We start from the raw sequence: 15,047 nt of genomic DNA, 5'->3' as shown, positions 1-15,047 counted from the left end.
AATGGTGGTTGATTTGTTATCTATATGAATACATATTCAACTCCCATTCATCAAGTTAGTAGATGGGAGCGATTGGTGGTGGGGTGGATGGGGTATTTGGGCAGTAGTTCTGGTAAACTGTTCTCAACATTACTGGTGTTAGTACACATTTACTGCACTTTAATTGCATCAGTTTTTCATTTGGCATGACATTGGTACTGTATCGAGTTCTCTGACTAGTCCTTAATGGCACTGGTGAAAGCCAACAATGTATAAAATCATAGAACATAACAATATTTTAGGAATTATTTTAAAATTTGAAGTAGTGACTGGAGTTAACTTTATCTATAACATTTAGGATTTTATAAACTTCAGTAAGTCTTCTCTTTTCCCTTCTATTTTCTAAGATGAAGATATTTATTTGTTTTAAGGTTGAGTAGAGCTTTACAATACATGGCATTCAAATATAAATGGGTTTTAAATAACATAGACATTATTTCAGCCTCATTTCAGACCTCATTTGAACTTATTTTAAAGTGTGATCCAGAGGTGTGATTATTCCAGTCCATTGGGATTTCCCAACCAGGATTTACAACAGCTGTGACAGGTGTGGTTTAAATCTTAACAAGCCTCAAATAAGCCTGTCACACATTAAATAGGATCGGGATGTGGGTGTTCCCCTTGACTGCTTTCTTATTGTGGATTCTCTGTTCTTTGTTGCTGCAGGTCAGCAGTCCTGAAAGTTGAGCCCCACCCTTGGGCAATAATACTCAGTTTGCTGTTTTTGAAGAACTAGATTAGCAAACTTTACACTTAAACACACCGTTTTATCAAAGAAACACAAAGGTTTATTGCTTTATTGTTGCTCGAGCACACACATGTTCCTTAAAGGGCACATAAGGAACTTTTTTATTTTATTGTGTTACATGTTCCCATGTGTTTCTACAACGTAAGGTGTGTGTATTGTTTTCATATTTTTTTGTTTTCATACATTTTGACAACTTTTTTAAACTTTTAAATTGCATTCCCTGCCTCAAGATGGTTCCCCATGTACCTGCATGGACCTCTCAGGACTACATTTCCCATCATCCTCCTGCTCACATATGTAAATGAGATGGAATTACCAGTGAGCAGGAGAATTCCAGTTGCTATGGCAATAAGATGTGTTTTCATTTTAGATTATGTTTTAAATTTCGTAATGACAACATTACTAGGGTTGTTATGATATAAAGGTGTCAAAACGTGTAGTTACCGTAGATGTGTAAGCTTTTAATAAGCCTTCCAAATAAAAATACAAATCATAAGCTTGGAAATAATCCATATGATTTTGGTTTTTTAAACTATAGCTATGATATTTCATCCGGGTCTGTATGCAAACCATATATATTTGGTCACGATTTTTTAATTAAAATTTTTAGAAAATTTAAAACAGTTTGTGTAAACTCTATGGAGTTCGAAAACAAAATATATTCATTAGAAAATAGATACATAGACAGGACTCTTAACGTGGTGCAATTATGCACACAGTGACTAAAGGGGATATATACATATACACTATAATGTGTAAAACTTAGGTTCAAGTGAATGGGAAAGAAAAAAATGCAATGAAACCTGAACTTCATCTAGGTCTGAACCTTTGTTGATGCTTAAGACATCTGCTTACTCAAGATGCTTTTGTCATTCACTTTTTGGGCCAATATTTTGGTGGCTGGTGGAACAGGTGACAGCTGTCTAGTGTATATTGTACTGAGAGCATGAGGTGAGTAAAAGTAGAGGCTTAACAATATAGATGGTTGAATGCTCCAATTGCAGGATGAAATACAAAAAGAATGTTTGCAGGGAAAACAGCACATTACATCAACAAGCCCTATAGTAATTGCAAAGTATTTTTGGTCCCATTTGTCATTTTCCTTTGTAGTCGGTGATCTAACAAACAACCTTAATCATGCAGGCTTCTTGTTAGCCACTGTGCCATTCGGCAAAGAATGTCCTCAAGATATAAATAGTAATACCACTGAATAATGCATTAGGAAAAACAAGCTGCGCATAACATTGTTGGTTGTATACTGCATGTAAGTTGTTTACATCTCAGACTACAGTATGTTTTCTATAAATCTTTGAGTACCGCTAGTCATTTTTAATGCTAGTTAGAAATGTGGATTGAGATAAGTGTTTTGCATGTTTCCCATCATCGTGACACACAGACGCGCAAGCACTGAAACTACATTGTGCTCCCTTGCAAAGTGTAATGATGGTTTTTCTACCTTTTTATATTTGACACATGTATTGCTCAAGAGCTCTTCTTTAATGGATTACGTCATATTCCATGGAAGGATTTCTTGATTATGCAGTCCCCTTGGCAACATGCATATTAATATATAGTTGTACAGGGGATACATTTTATGAAGCGATGAACAATTATCCAGGTTTGTTTAATTTAGTTTAGTTTATTAAAAAATAATATTTCTTTTTTTTTTCATCTAGTACTTCTATGAAAATGTTAAATCAGCCTTTGTAATATACTACTTGATAAGCTTATACAAGTACAGCTGCATATGGGGCAGCAGTGTGGAGTAGCGGTTAGGGCTCTGGACTCTTGACCGGACGGTCATGGGTTCAATCCCAGGTGGGGGACACTGATGCTGTACCCTTGAGCAAGCTACTTTACCTAGATTGCTCCAGTAAAAACCCAACTGTATTAATGGGTAATAATTGTGTGTAAAAATAATGTAATATCTTGTAACAATTGCAAGTTGCCCTGGATAAGGGTGTCTGCTAATAAATAAATAATAATAATATGGTCTTGATTTGAGGAAAACACAGTATATATTAAAAGCCTAAGCCTTGGTGCTATATAAAACAAGTCATTCATTAATTCTATACTACTGTAACCATAATCTTTGGAAATATAACCATCATTACTAGTCATTGTGAGCCACAGCTTTTGACTCAATAGATATTCAGGATCAAGCAGAAGGCAAGGGAGAGGAACAACGTTGAAATGGGAAGCAGCCCTAGCTGTAACATACTGTACATTACTGGCTGCATTCAGTTTGAATGAAATCATTGTGATTCACAAAACCTGGTAGCGCTGTATGAGTCACTGCACCTGTTCACTGAATTCATGTCAGCGTTCTCCTTTGATAACATGTTTGTTAAATTCAGTTTCTTTTCAGCCTCTTTCTTCGATCTGTGCCAGCGTTTTTGTAAGCAATACAAATAAAGGTCATAGCAAAATAGTACTTGCCAACTAATGTTTATTTTAAGGAGACCTTAAAAAAAATCACTATTTAAAATATTTTTTGGGAATGTCATGAATTGCTTCATGTGAAAATCACCAGTCAAATGGAAAAGTATAGAATTGACCTTACTTTAATGATTTATGCCATTTCAATCATTAATATAGGCCTTACATTTTATGAGATATAAACCCAGTGGAGGTTATAATTACCACTGTAATCTATAAATAACATCTCTCCTCAGATGTTATATAAACAAGGTACTTTGTCAGAGTAATTTTTTTTTTATCACACCAATGAGGATTTCCTGGCAAAATAAACTTGTGGTTTCGCAACTTGTTTGTTAATTTATTAATGTCATCCTCGCTAGTGTGATAAGAGGTACACTGCTAAACAAAACCAGCTGTAATTAAATATAAAAAAAAGTACCATGCAAACATGAAGTTGGTTTCTTTTGTAAATAAGTCCTTTCAAGAAGTTTTAGTTTATTTACCTGTTTTTACAGGAATATTAAACTAAAAAGTAACTGATGCAAAAATATACGTGTGAATCATCTTTCTTGAAATAAAATCATATGTATGTGTTTCATTTGGAATATTTTGGGTTAATAAGTGCAGAGTCAATACATTTTTTGGCATTGTTTGAAAATGCTACAGATTGAAGTGAGGATTTAAGAGCAAGAAAAAACATGAGATGGGTATTTATTGCCGCTCTTTCTGTAGTCTTTGAAATTCATACAAAATAATTTCTACTAAACATAAACACACACACACACACACACAGAGGATTGCAGATCCACATGTTGTCCTATGGTGGTACTTCAGCAGCTTTGCTTCTCTATACGCTGAATGTGCTCTGCGATCGACTCCTCGGGTCTCACTCCACAGTTACACAAACATTCCACACGCAGCAGAGAGAGACAAAAACCAGAAACAGAAAGAGAACGGTAGGAACGGCTGGGTTTATGGGGCTGACAGTCCCTTCTTAACATCAAAATATGGGCTTTCAGGCCCTCGTAACCATGAACAAACACATGTTTCCCGAAAGCAGAACTCATTAGCTACCTGCTGGATTTGGCCTGACCCCGCTGAGTGATTTTATACGTGAGTTTTTTTAAGTTGAAAATGAGGGAGGTGGTGGTTTTGTCGACAGAGAGGTCTCTCCTGTTGGCCAGGACAAGATGGCAGGAGCATAAGCAAGCTGGGCATGGTGTGGGTACATTATAACTCCATAACATGTTCAGAAAAGCTGTGGATTCTATCAGTTGTTACTATCTGTGAAGGTAAGTGGTTTGTTTTGGGTCGCGTTTCTTAAAAACCAAAAAAATAAAAATAAACAAAGTACCCCAGTATTGAATAAGGTAAACATCACTAACTTTTTTTTTTTTTTTTAAGCTAGCTTATATTTTTCTCTTTTAACATTTTTACACGTATTTAATAAGCTATTATGCTGTAGGCCTGACAACTATAACAGTTCATTTTTGTATCTTGTAAGTTTTCTAAAATTGTTTTTACTTTCTTTCGCGAAGTTGAGTGGTAGTTTTGAAAGAGAACTACCACAGCACAGTCTCGGTAGTGACTGAACGTCATCGAACATGTCGTTTTCGTTTCTTGTTTAATCACTAGTATTCTGGTTATGAAAGAAAAAAAAAACTTTAAAAAATTAATTTCATTAATACATGTGTAAAAACGTTTAATTTGTTTAATAAAACGTTTATAAACCAAAGAATGAAAACTATTTGGTAATTAATAAACGTATACTATCCCAGAAAATTAAAATTGGATTTTAATTTAATATTTACATATACAGTATCTTTGTATCCGTTTATTTTATGTTTTTTTTTTTGCTTTATAGTTATCCTGAATCCATTTCAGAACTCGTGTTGACACTGGTTTGTTTGGGATATTAAAGATATTGGGTGTAGTTCTCGCAGTGTTGACATTGTGTAACTGGGCAGCGATTAACACAGTGCTTGTCAGATTAAAACATCGTTTTATTCGTAATTGTGACAGTATGATTAAGTATACATTATTTAAATGCTGTTGCATGATCAATGATAGATTAGTGTTTGCTTTAAAAGGAAACAGTGCAACTTTGAAAATAAGTATACAGCCTACTCACAGTAAGCTTTGTGTGCCAGTAGAAACCAGATTGTTCCGCATGACTTGTGATGTAGCTAAAAAAAAGTAAAATGTGTGGTTTAGTGGTCGTGGTAGATCAGATACAAATTCATTATATCTTTCCGATTGAAGGCCAGCCTTCAAACTCCACCCTTGTCTATTCCAAAAAAAAAAAAAAAAGATCTGTACTGTTGTAGCATAATTATCCTATTTAGGGACGATGGCAGTCGTTATTAAAGTCACACGGTTATATGCTTGCCGTCTGTGTACAGAAAGCACGAAGACAGAGCCTTTCTTTCTGTTTGCCCTGTCATTAGTAACTATGGTGAAGAATAAGGCCATAACAGTCTGCAAAACTGCATAGCAAATAAGTATGCCTGACACAGGGTTTTGGGACTATGGATAATGCAGCACTAGCGTCAGTTCATGCTTAGTGTCTCTTTTGATCCCTAATTATACTGTATTTTATAATGAATCGATCATGACCACTGTGGCTTTGGAGTTCGCTGTTTCCTGCCGTTCTGTTCTCTTGTGCTGCTTAGTTGTCCTGCTACTACCGGTGCAAATGATATTTATGTCCTGTACAGTGGTTATGTGCTCCATTTAACAAGAAATTAAATGAATCACCAGCCTTCTTTTATCCACTGTAGCACCTGCCAACATACTGACATCGAATATGTTCCTTCATTAACTGCAGAATTAGATACCCTTACTGTAGTGTAACACAATCCTCATGCTTGTATTTGGACCAGCCCTTTTCTAAACAACTAGTTATTGTGCCACCAACTGGAATCAGATTTTCAGAAATACTCTGCTGTTTAAGAAACCATGAAAATCATAAGTGTGCGACACCTTCTATTAATCATTTTCTATTAATTTTTATGCGCTCTTCAAGGATGGCACCAATGAATCTAAAGCAGATAATATTTGAAAAGCACTGTGCCTGTAGTTGGACTGTTTAATGACAGTTGTTTATATTGCTTGTTAAGAAACATGGCACCTACAGTATGTTTTTTGTCCCCCCCCCCCCCCCCCCAACAAATGTCATTGTTGAAAACATTTTGTTTTTTTTACACCTCATCTAAGGCCCAAGTTCTGTATTTTAAGAATTGTTTCTCTGCTAACCTCCTTGTACTCTTGCAACACACAGAGAATAGGCAATTTCTGTTAATGTTACATTCTCCCCATCTGTGTTAAGTAGTGCTGCACTAACCCATTTTTCGATTATTGGGATTGAGTCCTCACAGAAATCCGGTGCTGACCATCAGTGAGGGTCATTGGTGTTGATGGGCTGAAACCAGTGAAGAAACAGCTGCTTGGGTTTGTGTTGATTGCTGCTTTTCTTAATCCTCCTACCCGGGTCCCGACCCAGGTTCTAGCTACCAGAGTCACAATCCTGCATTGTGTCAATCCATGTACCTGGGTTGACCAAATGCATTGCTTGTAAATGTTGTGTAGTGTTAATTCTGAAGCAGATGGTTGAACATAATTCATGTTTAGAGGCCCTGAATTTTACTGCTTTACTCACACAATTGTTAAAGTGCATTTTGCGTAATTTGACTATTAGCTATGCGAATATTTGCACAGCCTGGGTGCACCAAAGTGCATTGCAAAGTAAAAACTTTCCACTTGACTGACATTGACCTTTTGGAGGCCTCTCTCGTTCCCCTCAGGACTTTTTCCATCTTGTACAGTTTCCACTGGTTGTTTACAGTCATGGCTTTCTGTGTTATCTTATCAATGGCACAATTATTATTATTATTACTATTTATTTCTTAGCAGATGCCCTTATCCAGGGCGACTTACAATTGTTACAAGATATCACATTATTATTTTTTTTTTTACATACAATTACCCTTTTATACAGTTGGGTTTTTACTGGAGCAATCTAGGTAAAGTACCTTGCTCAAGGGTACAGCAGCAGTGTCCCCAACCGGGAATTGAACCCACAACCCTCCAGTCCAGAGCCCTAACCACTACTCCACACTGCTGCCCCACAATATCAAGACATACAAGTATGTTATTAATGTACCTGTACACCCTATGTTTTATCACATTAGAAAGTGTGACATACAGGTTCATAGTTAGATTTATTTTACAAAAAACTTAAAATAGTACAGTGGTAAATGTTTTATGAGTGTGGCCATATATGAATATGACGTTTGCATCGTCATGTCCACTATAACCTGCCACTTAAGCAGCTTCCCACTGTATGGAATTATGTATTTACATACTGATCATTTGTGGATGTTGCATATATTTTGTAGTTTGTTAGCTTTTTATATACAGTATACAGCTATGACCAAAAGTTTTGTATCACCCTATAGAATTAACAAATTTTGTTTCATAAAGTCGAATGAAACCTGCTGATTAATATTACGTTAACATACCGAATTACATACCGCTTTGTAGTTTTCCATATTGTTAACAAGAAACTGACAAAAATTGAAAAATGTGACATTTTGAAATCTAACATGAAACACTTGTACTACTATTATGGCTTCCTGTAGACTTTTGTGATAACATTTTGTAGTTTATTTGAGAACATGATGCTAAATAAAAGATCTGAATTGTGTTTTTTTTTTAAAATGGTCTCAATCCTAAAATTCTAGGTGCAAAACGTTTGGTCACAGCTGTAGGTATATTGGTTTTGGAAGCGAAGTCAGCAACAGGCAGTTACTGTAATTACCTGACTGTAGCTATTGTAAATATGGTTATGTAATGCTATATCACCTCCTTGATTCTGAATCTAGTATCAGTATAATAGCAGGGTTGTGCTGATGCTGAACTCTTATTTGTTGAACTGTGTTTAGGCCTGAAAACAGCCTTAATATATTGTAGCCAGAATTAGATTGTTAAAAGATATAACTATTTAAATGATTTCTTTAAGATCAGAAATGTTTGTTTTTATTTAATCCTTTTTTTCTATATACTGCCTAGCAGCTACAGTAGGACGTGTTCAGCCTAGATAATTGCAAAACACTTTATAATGCCTACTGTACAAGTTCCACCTTTACTTTTCTGGTTGGAATTGGTAGCAATGGAAGTGAATTTGTCTTATTTAAATTACATCAAAGGTCGGATGGTTTGTTAATCAGACTAAAGAGGAGATTCACGTAATTTGAGAAAATTCTGCCTGATGTCAAGAAAACAAGAAAAAAAATGAAAAATCAATGTGAGTTTTGAATGCTGTCCAAGACACGCTTCTGTAAAATGGGCGTATAGGGTACATTGATTTTTCAGTATCCCAACTCTTGGTACGACATGCTAATGTATGTTGACGTGTGCTTTTATTTTTTTTTTCTAGCTAGCTGCAATATTGATGTGACAAACTTAAACAAAAAAAACCCTGCTCTACTCAAGGTCATTTGAAAAGGAACCATATGTATTTCTGTATAAATAGGTTATGCTAATTTGTGCTACTTTAGCATCCGACTGTTTGAGTTAACCTGCATCATAAAAAGAGGGGCCTTTAGCTAGTTTTGTTAATGTGTACTCTGTGTGGGCCATTAGGCAAGCCATTAATAAGACTGCACACAGAAATCTTTCTTGATTTTATTAAGTTAGGCTGCTTTTTTTTTTCTTTCTTCTTCTCTTTGACCTCTCTCTGATCCTTGTCCCATGGATTAGCGAACAAGACAGTAAATCACTAATATTCCTGGAAAACGTGATTTAAAATACTTTTTTCAGTGCCAGTTTTTCTTCTGGCCAGTTGCAGTAAGATATGAGGCAATTGATGGTTATGAAATTTTCTTTTATACCCAGGACAACCAGTTGTGAAATGTTGGTGTGTGTGTAAAATTCTCAAATTCAGGAAGCCTTAAACTTTCAATTGTGGTCCATATAGGTTGACATTTTAGTCTATCTGCGAAATGCAATTGTTTTTAGGCATGTCCAAATAAAATGAAGAGGAGGGAAGTGGTTTGTCCTTTGGCTAAAAGTTTGGCTTTTTTTGTAGTTGATATTCACAGCAATGCAAAGTCCAATCCAGTCATCTTAATTACCAGAACAGAAAAAAATTAAATACATTTAAAAAAGGGATACCTTTTAATGTGTTGCCACCTGCACAGTTCCTTCCTGACACAATTTATATAATTGTAATTTTTTTTATTGAAATATCCTCTAAAACACTCATAACGAGACCTCGGTAAAGAACATGATCTGCATTAACACAGATTTGCATTTGAATGTCTGCAGTGTAACATTTTGCTAACGCACATTGTTAATGTTTTATAGTATGTAAAGGATTACCTGTTCCCCAAGTTAAGCGGTGGGATGTTTGTATTCTGGTTGTAGAAGTTTAATTTTTTTTTTTTTTCCATCACTGCTGTTTGTTTATTGTGGCACTGGTTTCAGATATACAATGAAATGGATACTAATTTTAACTATGTACCGTAAAAACGGTATATAAGTTGCACCGGTGTATAAGTTGTCGCCCCCCCCCCCCCCCCTCCTTTTTTTTTTTGAGACAACAATTTCAGGATAAAGCCTGCAGGTCACACCGGTGTATGTCGCTCCCCCCTTTTTAGGACCCCCTAAAAATGCTTAGAAAATAGACTTATACAAAGGTTTTTACAGTATTTTCTAATATGTAAATCGCTACATAATAAATAAGCCCAATAAATAAGCCCTGTAAAGGGGAAGTTGGCTATCTTATTTCATTGTGGTTAGGGTCACATGTTTACTTGTTGAATAGTCATATGTTCTGGTATTTCCCTATACTGTAGTTTTCAAATGCACTACCTGCCTCACTAATGCTGTGTGGGGAATTTTGCAGGTTTTAGGTTTAATGATGTCAAGTGCATGTGGGAGCTGATCTGATAGTAGTTTGCAATAGTGAGATTTTGAGGTACTACTGTGTGCGCCTTGGTGTTACAGCAGTACAGCAACAAGACTTGTTTAACAAGACTAAAATGGAAGGGACTTGCAGCACAGGAAGGTAGGTTATCTTTACTGGTAATTGCCTTTGCTTCAGCCTGTAGGCCTAACACATATTAACTTTGTATAAGCAGCTTTATTGACTGTCTACACGAGAACCTTTCTGAATGTTGGTGGTTAGCACCACGATACCGAATTATTAGCTAAAAGTAGTTTGTATAAAATCTGAAATGTTTTCCTAACAGATAATAGGTACAGGCTTTTTAAATTTGCTAAACAGACGTTTTATTAAAAAAAAATAAAAAAAAATTGAATGATGTTTTAAATTTATTTACTAACCCCCTTTGTGTAGCATTCAGCAATGCAGTATGGACGTTTGCTGTTTTATCTATCTCTACTTGATCTATCTCTACTTGATTAAAGTCAACCTGCCAGCAGGACATTAATACATTGGATCACTGGATTGTGTCCAGCAAGAAAAGTAGGTTGGGCTTTTTAAACTAGGCATCAAGCCAGCTAAAAATACTGTAGGTCATCAGGCTTGGGTACAAATGGATTAATTGTAGTTAAACGAAGGTTGCATTGAGTGTCCTAGGTAATAACTGCTTTCTAAGTGTAAACAGTAAGAATCCAAGGTCTTTTATACATATGTTGTAAGCTTAATATGCTCTCAAAATCTGCACAAAAAAGAGTACATGTTTAATAGCAACAACATTTATATTTAAATAACTGTAAAAAAATAAGGCAACAAAATGAATGTATTTTCAGTTTTCTGCTGCAGAGCCTGTAACTTCTGTGGGTGCTTGCCATTTAGATTCCTGGAAACGCCTGCTGCACTTCTAAGAGTCATTATCAAAAAGTAGAAGACATTTTTAACTTTATAGACCTGGCTGGCTGAGTTTTTTTTTTTTTTTTTTACTAGAAGCCAGCTTTTCTAAACTATTATTTATTTATTTTTCCTGTATAATATTTAATAGAAACATTAGTTGCTAAGAGAGCCCAAAGGAGTTGCCAAGCAACCTTTTATAAAAGGTTAAGTGAACCTTGTGATATCGGAGCTTGGATGCGGATTGGTTGAAGTGGTTCATTTTTCCCATCCACTCTACGATTGCAACAGTTCATTGTTAGCCACTCTTAGTGTACTAACAGTATCACAAACAGCCTACAAACTGAATGTATGTTGTCTGGTATTGGACTATAATACACTAACTCAATTGTAATTCGTAAAAAACTTGTCTGATCTTGCCCAAAATTACTAGAGCTAGAGTTATTTAGTGAAAAGCTAGAAGGACACTGCCAAGTACACTTGCTTTCTTTTTGTTTGGGAAAGAAAAATAACTTTGCCTAATAACATATCCCAATAGGCAGCGACTTCCAACCATATGTTGAAAGATCACATGTAATGCATATGCTCTAATGTACATTGTGTTAAAATGATTGCCAATGTAAACATTCTTTCGGTGTAATTTGTGTGTTCTATCAGTAACTCATTCGGCCAACATTCTTTCGGTGTAATTTGTGTGTTCTATCAGTAACTCATTCGGCAAGTGTTCTACTAATATGTCGCTCCCCCAGTATCACTGCTGTTGTATATTTCCCAATTTCTTTACTAAGCAGTTTTTAAGTCTTGGGAAACAGTCACATTGCATGGAACATTGCCCAGGGGCTGAGAGTGCATTAGAGACACACATCCTTCTACATCTTCATATTTTGGCAACACTATGTTTCTGCATGTGTGCATATTTTGGGAGCACTATATACAGTAAATGTGTTAACGGAGTGAATCAAAACATGTATTTTATTTTTTTCACTGTTTGCTTTGAAAAATAACCAGCTTTCTACGTTTACATTTCTGATATAAGTAACTGCAATAAGGGAAAATGGTGTAAATATTCTTTTTTTTCTGTTGTGTCCCTATGCATGCTGGTGGTTAAAGAAAGTACCTTTCCTTCTCTTTTAAATATATTGTTATAGAACTAGCAGAGAAACCTTACTGCTTTGATAATTCTGGAATTATTTCTGCAAAGCAAAATGGATTTACTTGCATTTACCCCCCTGATTTCAATATATATTTTTTTCTACATCTCTTACAGGTATGGCCTCACAAGTCTTGGTCTACCCACCACATGTTTATCAAACGCAGACAAGTGCCTTTTGTAGTGTAAAGAAACTCAAAGTAGAGCCAAGCAGTTGCGCGTATCATGAGAGAGCCTACCCACGGACCTATTTGAACGGTAGAACCCTTGGCATCACTCACCCTATGAACGCTGTTAGCTCTTCTTTTCAGATAAAAGACTTGGTGTACAGCAGGCCCCGTGGGCAGAATTTTGCATTGCAAGCAGTCACCCTAAGAGGTGTAAAGGAGGACCCAGGAGCAGCAGAGGCAAATAAACACCCATCAGAACCGGCAGCCCTGCAGGTCTTTGGGCAAGCGGCAGACGAAACTGGTGGTGGCGGCGGAGGAGGAGGAGGAGGAGGTTTGAACTTGGTGGACAGCGTGCAGCAATGCGGGCTGAAACGTAAGAGTGAGGAGTTGGAGAACAGAGGAAGTGCCATGCAGATTGTGGAGGAACTGTCCATGTTGCCTGCAATGTTGCAAACGAACGCTGGCAACCCAGTCGCAGTGGTGGGCGCCTCAAAGCAGAGTGGTGCCGGAGGGGATGGGGATTACCACCTGGTGCAGCACGAGGTGCTGTGCTCCATGAAGAATACTTACGAGGTCCTGGACTTCCTGGGTCGGGGGACCTTCGGTCAGGTGGTGAAATGCTGGAAGAGGGGCACGAATGATATTGTAGCCATCAAAATCCTCAAGAACCACCCCTCGTATGCACGGCAAGGGCAAATCGAAGTGAGTATCCTGGCCCGTCTGAGCAGCGAGAATGCAGACGAAAATAACCTCGTGCGGGCCTTTGAGTGCTTCCAGCACCGTAATCACACCTGCCTGGTGTTTGAGATGCTGGAACAAAACCTGTATGACTTCTTAAAGCAGAACAAGTTCAGCCCTCTGCCGCTGAAGGTAATCAGGCCAATCCTGCAACAGGTGGCCACAGCACTGAAAAAACTGAAAAGCCTTGGACTCATCCACGCGGACCTTAAACCGGAAAATATCATGCTAGTGGACCCTGTCCGGCAGCCATACAGGGTGAAAGTAATAGACTTTGGATCTGCCAGCCACGTTTCAAAAGTAGTCTGCTCCACGTATTTGCAGTCGCGCTACTACAGGTAGGTGCACATCATGGGTGGGATGAAGGGGTAGTTCTTCTTTTTTTTTTATGTTACTTATTATAGATAAAATGAAATAATTCAGGCAGTTGTCATCTAAGAGAAAGTTTAACTGACCAGGTTATTTTCACAAAAAGATTAAGAAAGTATTTTCAGAATGGCGCTTAACTTGTAGAGCATATGTACTTTTTTTTTTTTTTTTTTTGCATTTTAATGCGTGTTCTCCTTCTTTTTAAAGGGTTTCAGGGGTTTAACAGCCTGCCTCAGTTGGAGAGCAGAGCTAGTAATCCTTACCTGCTTAAATCTGGTATCTTGCAACTACGTGTGTGTTATAATGAACTGTGGATTTCATGTTGGCGTCCTACAAAATATGTGGTTATCTTTATAAGGACATGAATTGACTGGTCTCCTGTTGCTATTTCCTTAGTAACAAATAAATACCTTTGACTCATGAATCTGTTTCTCCTTGTACTCTGCTGTAAATCACTCTCCTGCTGGAGTGACGTCTGCCTTAATTGGTACAGCCTAGATGGAAAATATTTCAAAATGGTGCTTCACAGTAAATCACAGATGACTTTTAATATTGTAGTGAAGAGATCTCTATGGTCATTATTTAATGTTAGTTTTTATTTTGCTTCCAGTCTAGTTCTGTATTGGAGTATATGAGTAAGTGCAGGGAATAGTCCGTGGAAGCAGGCAAATGTGTATCTCCTCAGCCTGTTGGACTGTGCTGTACAAAACTCTCCTGTCTCCAATTAACTTGGGTCGGCTATAATTAAGAAATGCTGTGTGAAAGAGGCAGGTTATTCCAGTTTGCTAAAAGGATACGTTGGGTTGGATTCATACATTTACAGTAGGTGTGCCAGTGTAATGTCAGAATAACATCCCATAAAGCTTTGCAAAAGAGAAGCCCCCAGCACAGCCAGGGTTTTACATTTTTTTTTCTCTCTAAAAGTAGACGGACAGCTCTTATTTACTGTTGATAACAAGCGGGGAAAGTGCAGTAAACCAGTAAACAAAGGGAGATCAGAGACTGTGCTGGCACAGGGCTGCCTCAGGGGCCGTTGCATATTTAGGTCCGCAATCACGTTTACATTTGCGATTTAAGGTGCCTTTGCGCGTTCACATATGTGACTGAAAAGCAGGCATAAAATGTGGCGAATTGCTTATTATTATTTTTTTTTTAAAATGTTATGGAGCAATAGCCAGCACTCAGAGCTACCGGGATTTACAGTAATCTTTGATTTGTAGCAGATGTTTCTTAATATATATTTTTTTCAATGCAGCACAGTAGCAAGTTTATGGTATATATTAAAAAAACAAAAAACCTATTGCCTATTTTGCCTTAATGTTATGGTGTGTAACGGGGTGACGGTCCGAGCTTACCCCCACCCACAATCACATTATTCTCTCAAGAACACGGAGGTATTTAAAACACAGGAAACAGCAACTTGCTAGTGTTCACAGGTATAAATATTTATTTTCGTAATGGATGCGTCACTCCAGATTGCAAATGACTAACAGGTTGTACATACAAAGACTGACATTCACAAGACAAGCTCACGACTGACCACCAAATACTACTGCTCCCTCCTAAGGAAAGACATTA

General features: G+C 37.0%; 1 protein-coding gene across 6 annotated transcripts in view; it reads left to right on the top strand.

Annotated features, from left to right (window-relative positions):
- The first annotated feature begins 4,038 nt into the window (after positions 1 to 4,038).
- LOC117432193 (homeodomain-interacting protein kinase 3-like) overlaps positions 4,039 to 15,047 on the top strand; it is a 42,011-nt gene continuing 31,002 nt past the window's right edge. For 2 of the 6 annotated variants that reach the window (XM_059002340.1, XM_034053748.3), the window contains exons 1-2: positions 4,041 to 4,500; positions 12,310 to 13,438. In XM_059002340.1, the coding sequence (XP_058858323.1) occupies positions 4,425 to 4,500; positions 12,310 to 13,438 (1,205 nt within the window). In that variant the 5' untranslated portion in view covers positions 4,041 to 4,424. Of the gene's footprint in view, positions 4,501 to 12,309; positions 13,439 to 15,047 lie in introns of all 6 variants that reach the window. The other 4 variants (XM_059002341.1, XM_059002339.1, XM_059002343.1 and 1 more) reach the window with 3 other exon arrangements.

The sequence above is a fragment of the Acipenser ruthenus genome, chromosome 27 (genome assembly GCF_902713425.1).
Source record: "Acipenser ruthenus chromosome 27, fAciRut3.2 maternal haplotype, whole genome shotgun sequence".
In the NCBI taxonomy this organism is placed as follows: domain Eukaryota; kingdom Metazoa; phylum Chordata; class Actinopteri; order Acipenseriformes; family Acipenseridae; genus Acipenser; species Acipenser ruthenus.
Note: the sequence above shows the minus strand (reverse complement) of the source record. Positions and strands in the feature narration are given on the sequence as shown.